General features: G+C 43.8%; 1 protein-coding gene across 3 annotated transcripts in view; it reads right to left on the reverse strand.

The window, feature by feature from the left end:
- pvrl2l (PVR cell adhesion molecule related 2 like) overlaps positions 1 to 10,917 on the reverse strand; it is a 327,549-nt gene extending 316,632 nt beyond the window's left edge. For 2 of the 3 annotated variants that reach the window (XM_008422836.2, XM_008422835.2), the window contains exon 1: positions 10,116 to 10,907. In XM_008422836.2, the coding sequence (XP_008421058.1) occupies positions 10,116 to 10,203 (88 nt within the window). In that variant the 5' untranslated portion in view covers positions 10,204 to 10,907. Of the gene's footprint in view, positions 1 to 10,115 lie in introns of all 3 variants that reach the window. The other variant, XM_008422834.2, reaches the window with a different exon arrangement.
- Between the last annotated feature and the right edge of the window lie 239 nt (positions 10,918 to 11,156).

The following is an 11,156-nucleotide window of genomic DNA, read 5'->3' on the forward strand; positions in this document are numbered from 1 at the left end:
TGAAAACATGACCCAACCAGAAGCAGAGACAGTCCTGCAGACGACAGGACAGATTAGAGGAAATCTGGGTTAGTTCCTGAAGGATGTTTGTTTCCTCCAGTCAGAGAATGACGGTTCAAACATTCAGCAGTATCGTCACTTTTCAGGGACAGTTGACAATGKCCGACCTTTCTCGTGCTCYGACTTGAGCAGGACAGGAAACTCACTTTCAAGATCATGCAGACTTCTTGGATCCAAACTTCCTCAGCCAGGAAAGACGTTTCACTTCGAATGCGATTCCCTCAAATCTACAATACGGTGCAAAGCAATGGCTTCACGAAGTTATTAGGAAAAGTTTGATTGTTTCAGAGCGAAGGCAACAAACTGAGGGGAAAACTGCCGACTGTCAGAGGAACAACATTAGCTGAATCAGTTACCTCTGCAGGAATCAATTTATATATATTTCATAAATGGTGACATGCTTCATAGACTCATGATTTATGCAAGACTGACATGTGTAGAGCTTCCATAATTCAGACGAWATACAACCCTGAGMTCTGTACTGCAGGAACTTTACTCTACTTTAAGAAGCTTGGATTTTTGTGTTTTAATGCAAAATATGGAAATACAACCAAAACGYTGCCAAAGTATTTACACATGTTCAGTTTTTCAATATTTATTCCCATTAGAGCCAACAGCTTCRCATATTTTACTGGGATTGYATGAGGCAGACCAATAAAAAGTAGTGCACAAAGGTAAATGAAAGCTATTTTTTCTTTTTAAAATTTTAAAAAGAGTATTATGCTTTAATATTTGGTCATTCTCTCCAATTAAAACTGAAGTTTTGTTTTATGTGTTTCTCCCAGATGTGCACATCTAGAGGAGAGCATTTCTGTCCAGTCATGTTTGTAAAGTAGTTTAAGGTCAGTCTGATTCAGTAACAACACAATCAATATTCAGGCCTTGCAACAAAATTCTCAAAATGTCTTTGGTCTGGATTTTAATTGCAGCATTCTGGCACATAAACATGTTTTCTRCTGGTTTTTGTTTTCCTGCTGGACACGACCAAAGGTTTTCTCCCAGGATCGATCAGCACACAGCATGTCCCGAACCTTTAAAAGGAATCATGCCTGAGTTTGATGCTGCTGCTGCTGCTACCATGTTTCACAGAGAGGTGCAGSATTAGTTTTTCTAAAACCGCATTATTTTGCATTTAGGCCAAATAAAAGCTGAATTTTGACATCATTTGATTTGCAAACCTTTTTCCATGTTTTCCATTTTCTCTGCTCGGCTTGTAGTAAAACAATCATTTTGTTATTGTCAGCTTCTCATCAAGCCCATATTTGTGGAGCGCACGACTGATAGCCGTCAACAGATTCAGCTATCTGAGCTGTTTATTTCTACATCTCCTCCAGAGTCACCAGGAGGCTTTTGGTCTTTTCCATTTAAGTCTGAAACTATTTCTTCATAAGTTTGCAGTTCTGCTAAACAAACAAAATAAGAGCATCAAAGGTAAGGGGATGTGAATGAATATGCAGAACATTTCTGAGYTACGCTGTGTGACAGTAAAATGTAAAAAACTTTACAGTAACAAKGTTTGTATTGAGCCTCTGAACAGACAGAGGATAAAAAAATAGACCAAGATCTACATTTTAACATTCCCACTGAAGTGGTTTTGCTCTAATCATGCAGCTGAAGTGTTTAATTGCAATAATGTCTGCTAATTCCATTCCACCTACTCTGATATTTCATCCCGACACACCGCTGATTACAAACAAATGTTACGGGGGTGAGAAAGAAATCTGCTTTCTGCATGAGTAATGTCAGCTCTACTGGGTCCCATCGTTGACATTTTAAATTGCCGTCTCTCATTAGCGTTTGCACATCATCCAGGATGTTTTCTTTATACCTCCGTTTAGCCGYYGTGTAAATTCCAAGTTGTAAATCTGCAAACGCGGATCGGTTTGGGCTCCCGCGGTTCCCGGTTTAACCGTCGCTCTTCCCGTCTCTCCGCAGGAGGAAGCCCTGCCTAAAGGCTTTATAATGATGCAAGTGAGGCAAACAAATGTTACTGCGCTTATTAAATCGCCCACATGGGTACAACAGGAAATGTCACAGAGTCACGCCGCAGCCTGATCCACTGCTGCACTCCCACACAGAGGGTTCAAGCCGTTTCCATTTTGTCACCAGCAAACTATCTGGGAAGGAAGCGSCGGCTGAAACGGGAGGAGGACGACTCGACTCCCAGAGCAGACAGAGCAGAGATGCTTGTCTAAACAGTTTCACACTTTCTGAATCCCTTCCCTTTCCAAACAATGAGGGCTGGAGGAGCTGGGAGCAGCAGAGAGAGGGAGGCGGGGAGGAGGGGTAAGGGGGCGGCTGGCACCCCTTTTAATTCCACCAAAAGCTGAGCCAACAAAAGGGCCTCCACTCGGGAGCTGGGATGGAGCCGCAGCCAGCCCGGCTGGCTCGGAGCGGGTCGTGAGCAGAAGAATGAGTGAGAGAAAGGAAGGGAGAGAATGAGACAGAGCGAGTGAGAGCGGAGGAATAAAGGAAAGAGAAAATGAATAGAATGAGCTGGGTTTGAAAGCCTGGAAAGCCCCCGCTGGAAGTTGGGCGTTTTTTCCCACCCGGCATGGAGGCAAAAGTAAAAACCAGAGAGAGGAAGCAGCATTGATTGAGAACGCAGGAAAGGTTGGGTGTTTTTCAAACGTCTGAAAYGATGTTCATGATGCAGAGAGACGACTGAAACCCCCGAGAGCAGMAGCTTTTCCTCTGGCCGTCCGCGGATCAGCGCCATTGTGATTCATGGCTCCGCTCCTGTTGCTCCGCTCAGTAATCCCTCGTCCCTCTGACACCTGTTAGCCCAGGAATCACAAAGAGGTGCCAAGGTGTTAGCCATGATATGGTTTATTTCCAAAGAGCCTGATGTGGAATTTGCTTACGATCCCGATCCTTCAAAAAGAAAGAACTAAAAAGGAAGGAAAGGAAAATTTGCTGACTCGTACTCTGACTTGCGGCGGGTGAAGTGATGGATTAAAAGCTGCCCTGTGGACATTCAGCAAGCTGCAGCCGCACAGAACACAAAATCCTCACCCTGATTCCACCAGACCAAACGGAAACAAAAAAATCCTTAAAGTCACGCGCTGGTGCAACAGAGGAATCAGGAGAAATCCACCCTGCAGAAGCTGCATCACTGACCACCAGCAGGACGCAAGTTAACATCTGAGGCCAAAGAGCTGCCAGGGTCAAAACCAAGAAATACTGTGAAACCAGGCATCTTCACTGAAGATRAAACTTTCTGCTGCATAGAATCAAGTCTCTCTTTTAATGTCTCCAGTTAATTTGGACTCACAGAGAGGAAACTGTAGTTGAAAATAAAAGAACAGGTGAGTTTGTTGTAGTGATCCAGGTTTGTAGGTTGGAGGTTTGGATCTTTAGTTCTACAATTTTTCAGACTTTCAAACAAACTTGCTATTATGTGTCTTGTTTTTAGCTTTACATTATTTTGACCCTTTGCAGTTGGGTTGCTTTTTTAGTGACAAAAAAGTGTAAATGACTGAAGTGTGCAAAAAAGTCCAACAAGTCATTCCAGTTTAATTCTCAAAGTCGGCACAAGAACCACAATTAGACAAGTCTGAACAGGAACTCAGACCAATGATATTAATGTTTGCAAATTGGCAAAGAAAAATCTGTAAATAAGAAATGTAGTCATTTTAATAAATACCAAGAGAAGTTGAAGCTGTCAGACGGCCCAGAGGCTGCAGACATGACAGCTCATGTAGGCAAAACAGAAACCTTAGTATGAATAATTAGTGGTAATRGTTTGTCCTCATGGTGATGRTCAGAAGGAGGAACCACTATATCAGTTCCTGTTAAGGGAAGTCCGTCCTTGAACCGCAGCAGACTGACCGTGACGGTCAAGGCGATGATGAGTCAGAGAAGAGAGCTTAAATAAAAAAAACCCACAGGAATAGACCAACACTGGCGGTTGGTCTATATCAACCATCAGGGCTGATATGAGTGGCGATGCTTTTCACGTGCAAACAGGACGTATCCAACTCTGGAAATAATTCACTTTTTGAGTGACTGTGTGGAAACAGAAGCAGTGCCAACCGCCGTCCTTATTAAAGTGCTTATTATCCAATCTACACAACAGGCTGCAAGCTGGTTGGCCAGCTGTTTCAGTCCCTAAAAGTATTTCTGTCAACGAGAAGCTGTTTGATTTTAACTCAACGTTTCCGTACTGCAGGAATCTGACATCAGCCACCACCGATTCTTAAAGACGATCATCCCAGAGGAACAGACACAAAATCCACAAGATATGGATAAATGAACCGTGTGGAGAAACTTTAAAACTTCCCAGGTGTTTTTCCTGTATTTTCTACTTCATGTCAATGTTTGAAATTTATCAGTTTTATACACTTCACACTCTTTATATAACGCACAGAAAGCGTCACTTTTGGATTCACAGAAATGTGAATAAATTAAACATGATTGACTTAAATCATGGTAAAAATCCATTTTAGAGTTGATGAAAATGTTTGTACTTTTTTTTAATGGAAATGTTTCATACAGTATCCATCTCTGCACTTCTCAGTTCACRCAATTAAAAGCTTAACGGTGAGAATGTGTTGCTGACACGTCTGAATCCCAGACGACCTGCCATCACTGCATCACACCCTGGAGCCGTGAAGCCGGCTCATCCTCACACAGGTCGACCTTTRCGGTTTCCTCGCAACCTTGGAGGCCCAGAAGCRTCACAGCGGCAGGTTGACAACCACAYCCCACGCCGCCCGCATCGGTTCTGTCCAAAAACAGACGGCCAGAAGGCTTCCAAGTCCCAGCGTGAAGGACTTTCTGAAAGAGGTTAGGGACAGCGGAGTCACTGAGCTGCAGGACGGAGCAGCTGAAAGTTTCATGCATGGTTGAGGAATCCAACAACTGCAAGTGTTACTTTGGAAATTTAAAGCTTCTTTACATGTTCACAGACATTTTAATACAGTTTGGAATCTAAATTGTTCCKSAGGAAAAACAAATCAAAACAAAACTACAGCCATCTCCAAGACATGTCTCTCACATCAAAACCTTCCAACTTCCACAGAATCCGTCTTAAACCTCAGGGCTGGGAAGCTAAATGGTGTTTCATCAGGTTTTTTTTTAGTCATAAATTCTTTGGATAGCAATATTTCAGCAATAGTTCAGGTTTTCCTCCAAGAGCTAATCAGCAGCACCATTATGCAGCGACGAAGAGCGAACAGCCGGCTGCAGCCGAGCCGCTCACAGACGCGTCTCCCAAAGCAGAGCTTGGTTATGAATTTTAATTAAAGCAATAAAAAGGTCTGTATTTCCATTCACTTCGTTATCAATCCATCTCATCTTCTGGGAGTGGTCCAAGGAGTGTAGCTGATGACTGTTTTGAGATTTTTCTCTCCTCTGGAGGAAGAACTTTGGATGTGATTTTATGTTTTTGTAGAAAGACGGAAAAAAAAACGACTTTCCAGAGATTTTCAAAAGTCATTTTTTTACTAGTCTAAGACAGGTTACAGATCTCTAATGGCTGAAATAAGAAATCTCTCATCAGATTCATGTCCTCCATATCTGCTGACACAGACGTTTGGTGTATGTTAGAAATTCAAATCAGAAAACTAGTGGAAAGTCGTAGACATCTGCTGAGAGACTGTTGTTATTCAAGACTTCTCAAACACTTCATCTGCACTGTAGAGCTGTAAATAACCAACTATATATCTGAAAATACCTCAAATAGGACACCAACCCTTCTGATTAGAAGGCAAATGGTCCTTCAGTGTTATCTGTAGTAAATATGGTTTATTGTCTTCATACCAATTTGACTCAAACAATTTTCAGGATTATTAGGAAAGAAGTAAATAAATCTACACTGAGACGCTTTTAGCTGGATAAAAGCAGTAAACAATGCTAAATTATCAAATAATGCTAAATAATATAGATTTTTTTGTAATAGTGATCATTTGTATTTCAATTTCAATTCAAATTTCTAGTTCAACGTTGAAAAACTTACGAGGAAGTGAAAAAGTCCAAAGCTTTTTCACAGCCACAAAATCCAATATGGCTGCAAATAATATAAACCTTGGTGAGAGTCACGACAAAAAAAAAGTTTATTTTTGACTATCCCAGCCGGGTTTAGTGAAGCCATGACAGAGTTTGGAAAAAACTTCTGATTACATAAAATAAAGATAAATTCAAACCTGAAAACTTGAGTCCAGGTTTGAGTCGTAGAAGAAGAAATATAAGTCAAGTCTGACTTTGGTTGAGCAACTTAAGCACAAATGTTTTAGATCATAACATCTTGAGCTGAGGGAAGATGCACATTATTATATTGACACTATCAGAGTTCACCTACATTCACAGTAACCATCAATTAAGTAGGTTTGTATTTTCAAAGCGTCTTTCACAGACAAAGTGCAGCGCAACAGAAGTCACATTTATGTTGTTCATTTTGTAAAAACAAGCATAAAGTCGTAGGGATCCCAAGTCGTCATTAAGCCAAAGGAAAAAATGAAAATGCCAAAGCAGAGAAGCTCCAGATGAAGTCTTCAAATGGAGGGAAAACCAGAATGGACCTCTGGAATGCACATGCATGAATATGCAAAACAACAACACGGTGCAATGCAAAGCAGACCATGAGTCATTAATGACTCTCGATAATCAGGCCGCGGCGCTGCAAGGGCGATAATCATCGGCCGCCTGCTCTCCAAGTGATAAGCTAATCAGCCGTTCGTCTCCAGCGAGCCGACAAGGGGACTCATCATGGCTGACATTTCAGAGCAGGATGGAGCCCAAAGAGCCCAGCCTCCGAGGAGAGAGGGCACCTGAAGTGACTTAATTATCACTGCTGCAGAAGGAGATCCACTCAACCCTGTTCTACACTTTTTTTTTAACTCAAGGTTAACCTGGTTCTTCCAACATTATGGTTTCTGTGCTGCATTAACGTGTGTTTCAGGGAGCGAGTAAGAACAGGAGACTGAACGGTTTCGGTTTTATTTGTGTCATTCAGGTGTATCAAAACAAAGAATATCAGAGGTGTGATCACACAAACATAAACCTTTAGTATTTCTGCTGTATCTAATCATATCATCACCATGTCCGTCACAGATCTGTTGGGAAACGGCAGAAACAGAAAATTCTGCTGAAAACGGCTTCAGATGCCAGGAAAAACCAACGTTTGCGTTCACCTGCACCTCCTGCGGCTGTGGTGGGTGAAATGAGCGCCCAGGATTTCTCCTCCTCCAACAAGACAGTTGTGTTGTTGCACGCTCAAATTAAATCATAACCTGTGGGGATGCTGTCACAATAATCTGACAGCTCTCAGACAACCGGATGTAGCCGGCGTCTCAGCCGAGCGGCTGTCATCCTTCCACCAACCTKTGCAGCCCAGCCTGCAGCAGCATCACAGCCCTCATGCTCTTCACAAGCACGAGGAGGAAGGCTGGGTTCACAGCGAGTTCCCCATCAAGGTCGAACCTTCACCCAGGAAAGAGAAGCGTTGGTCGGCGCTCCTCATGCAGCAGATGCTGCTGCTAAACGCAGCCCTGAAATATCCTGCCCTCCCAGCCGCTCTGATCYCTGAGGCGCGCCTCGGAGGAGCGACAGCGTGAGAGATGACACGGCTCCAATATGACCCATCTTCTGTTTCCTCTGTGACAATTCAGGGACAGCTCTGACAGACGATACGAGTTACACCCAGGTGGAAGCAACAGTCGGGGCAGATTTCTGCTGACGCTGAGCAGGAAAACAGATTTTTATGCCAATATGTTCAGCGTGACTGGCTGCTGCTGGAAACGCTGCAGCTGGCTGCAGGAAGCGGAGGAAACACTGAAAACCTGACTAGTTTCAGTCAAGATGCATTGATTAGACTTTAACAGGGAAAACAGTTTTCTGCTTTTATTCTGAAGGGAGAAAACACAAGCAGGCTTTTGTTTCAGCTGCTTGGATTCAATAACTGACCATGAAGGGAAACTGAGCTGCAGGAACTTCGATAGGCTGTACTTTGGAATCCAACATKAAATAAATACAAACAAGATTTTCCCAATTATGCATGAGTGGACGTGTCCAACCGTTATGATTTTACATTTGACTCAACACGTAACACTTCGATGATAAATCCACAAAGAGATTTGTTCAGTATTTTGTCAGCGAATGAGAAAAAGCGTCAGATTTTGATCCCYATCTGATTGGCTCTTTACCAAGTTTCAACAACAACAGTGCCATGTTATTCTACAGAAATGTGCAGTGGGGTTGAAATATTGCAGAAAAACATTTAAGGAAGCCAAGGAGGTTTTATACTGGTGGACAAATKTACTGCTTCCCAGTAAAAATGTGAAAACATTTTTTTTTTTTACTGCAGTAGCATAACGACTGACTGAAATATTTCAGAAAATTCAACCTTAACTTTCAGGTTTGGTTGTTTTTTTTCCCACTGAACTGAGACAGAAATGGAATAATATTGACTTTAAGATGGCTGAATGATTTCTGTTGATTCTAACATGTTTCAGATCAACGCTGACAGACTCGGCTTGTTTCAGATCTCTGGCTGACCCGACATTGCTGCCTTGCAGTTAGAAGGTCTTGGGTTCAAATCCCAACCACAAGCACAACTGTTAGGTAAATTGGCCTCTCAAGATTACAATTAGGAGTGTGTGCGCATGTGTGTGTGCGTGTGCATGTGTGTGTGTGTGTGCGCGTGTGTGTGTGCGTGCGTGCGTGTGTGTGTATGCGTGTGTGTGTGTGTGTGTGTGTGCGTGTGTGTGTGTGTGCATGCGTGTGCGTGTGTGTGTGTATTGGTCCATAGTGGACCACGCCTCTCCTCTGATCAATGATGCAGATAAACACCAAACATTCCCATGACCCTGAGACGATGAGCAGATGATGGATGATCTCTCAGCCCCACAGCATCACAGATCCTCCACCATACTTCGGAGGCATGTGGTTCGTTATTAAAATTTAATATTTCTCTTTGCACAACTCCCAAACAACCTATAGACAAGCACAAGGCGCCGGTTTTTGAGGGTTTTTTTGTTGTTTTTTTAAACCTTCCTTACCAGTGTTTTCTCATATTTCCCATTTTTATTGGTGGTCAAGCAAAAAACAGGAAGTCATGGAGAACTGATGAGAGGTTTGACTCTGAACATGTTTTAAATGAACCTAAGTTGATCATTCTGTGCAGAATCAAAGGTTTCTGAGTTTCTCACTGAGATTTTCCATCACTATAAAAGTTTGATTCATTTTAAGGTTTTTAAAACGTCTTCACCAGGAGGGCCAGCAAATGTTGCCTGGATCTGTAATGCTGTGCATGGCTTTCAATGATTCAGATATCCTGTAATTAAAGCTAAAATTATTGGTCATTATTGATGCATTAAGGCGCCACAGGATTMATTTCTAACGTTTCTTTGACTGTTTTTGGCGCGTAGCAGCAGAACGGCTGATAATCGGTCATTACTGGTGCAGCTGAAGCAGGAAAACCAAAGTGACCCTCTCCACGTCTCTGCCTGTTTCACTGAACGATTCACGGTGAGATTGTGCAGATATGGAGCATTTTGCATGAACCACCTATGGCATTTTCATATACTATGATCGTGCATTTCCTTTAATTAACCACTTAATTATTAAAGCGGGATTTCTATAGAGAAGCCAGTAGAAGCGCAGCTCCCCATCGTCACCCTGTTGCTCCGGTTTCCAGCATTGTTCTAACAATCAGCTGCTGTCCGGTTTGACCGCACACGCGTCTCCCTCTGCAGGTAAACACAGACTGCAGGTCAGCCGTGCATGGAGGGGTTTGTAGAGGCTCAGAGGGGATTAGGTTTCCTGAGCAGTCACCTGCCGACGGAAGCAGCCAGGAATTAGGACAAAAACCACGCCACGCCTCGCATGTCAAGACCCCAGCTGAAACTCAGCTGCGACCTGGTGGAGGGAAAGCGGGATCAGAAACTTTTACAGTCAGACATCAGTCAGTCGGAGCGGAGACGTGACTGTGAACATGAGCGGGGAATGCGCGGCTGGAAAGTCGGAAGATCAGCCGTGATCCAGGACGCGCGGCGCAGGAGGACTCAGCCTCCGCTGGCACCCAGCTTGGCTCGGCTCGGTTCGGTTCTGCTTACCTTGAGCAGCCAGAATGATCAGCGTTGCCACCATCCAGGCGTTCCGCCCCGGAGAGCGCGGGCAGCGCGCTGCGTAATCTCTCGCCATTCTTCTGCACTGGCGGTAAAAATCCAGAACACCGAGGTGTGCCAAGACCGGACTCCGAGTTATTCCTCCGGCAGCCCGCTCACAAACTTAMAACTCAGTTCAGATCGCCTGCTTTCAAACTAGTCAACTTCTCTCTCTCCTCCTCCTTTCCTCCCGCAGCTCAGCGCGTCCTCCTCCCGATTCCGGACCGAGCGCAGATCCTCTCAGAGTCTTAACGACAGGCAGGAGCGCGACCCCTCCCCCGTGTGGCCCGGCCGCAGTGCGCACAGGTAGCCCGCGGCGGGTGCGTGTCTGGCGGATAGCGATGAGAGCAGCAGGCGGAGAACAAAGTGTGGACGGAGTGTGAGAGAGTCGCAGGAGCTCCGTGGGTTTGATGCGCAGAGCTGAGTGGGGAACATCCGAGTGATGTCAGCAGAGCGTCACCAAGAGGACTTCAGCCGAAAAGAGGAGAGGAGAGGGAACATGTCTGCGTCCTCTGAGCTGCTCAGGTGGAGATTCTCATCATCACTGAGAAAATGTTTGGCTGATTAACCGCAGACGTAATGATTTATTCAGCTAAACGGAAATCCAGAACAGATGCCAGCTGAAATATTTTCTTCTCAACCCTCCTTTGTTTTTCAGTCCTACTTGGTCTTAATTTCSAGACAAAATKTAATTTTGCAGACTCGGTTTTCCATACAAAGCAAAATTATCACAAAAAATAATGCACAAGTACCTTGTTTAAAAATACAACWTGGATATATTTTATGTTTTAATTATAGTTGGAAAGGAAATAAAACTGGCAGGACAAACCAAATAAAACTGGGATCACTGGTGCGTGTCCAGTTGTTCTGGTCAAAMTGGAGCTGACATGGCTGAAAGGTTTAAGCTCATAAACCTGATTTATTAATCCTTTTTACTCTGAAACTAAACAGATTGTTCCTATTAAAATGGTTTTGCTTGTAAAAGTTTTG

This window comes from Poecilia reticulata, linkage group LG11, assembly GCF_000633615.1.
Source record: "Poecilia reticulata strain Guanapo linkage group LG11, Guppy_female_1.0+MT, whole genome shotgun sequence".
NCBI lineage: Eukaryota > Metazoa > Chordata > Actinopteri > Cyprinodontiformes > Poeciliidae > Poecilia > Poecilia reticulata.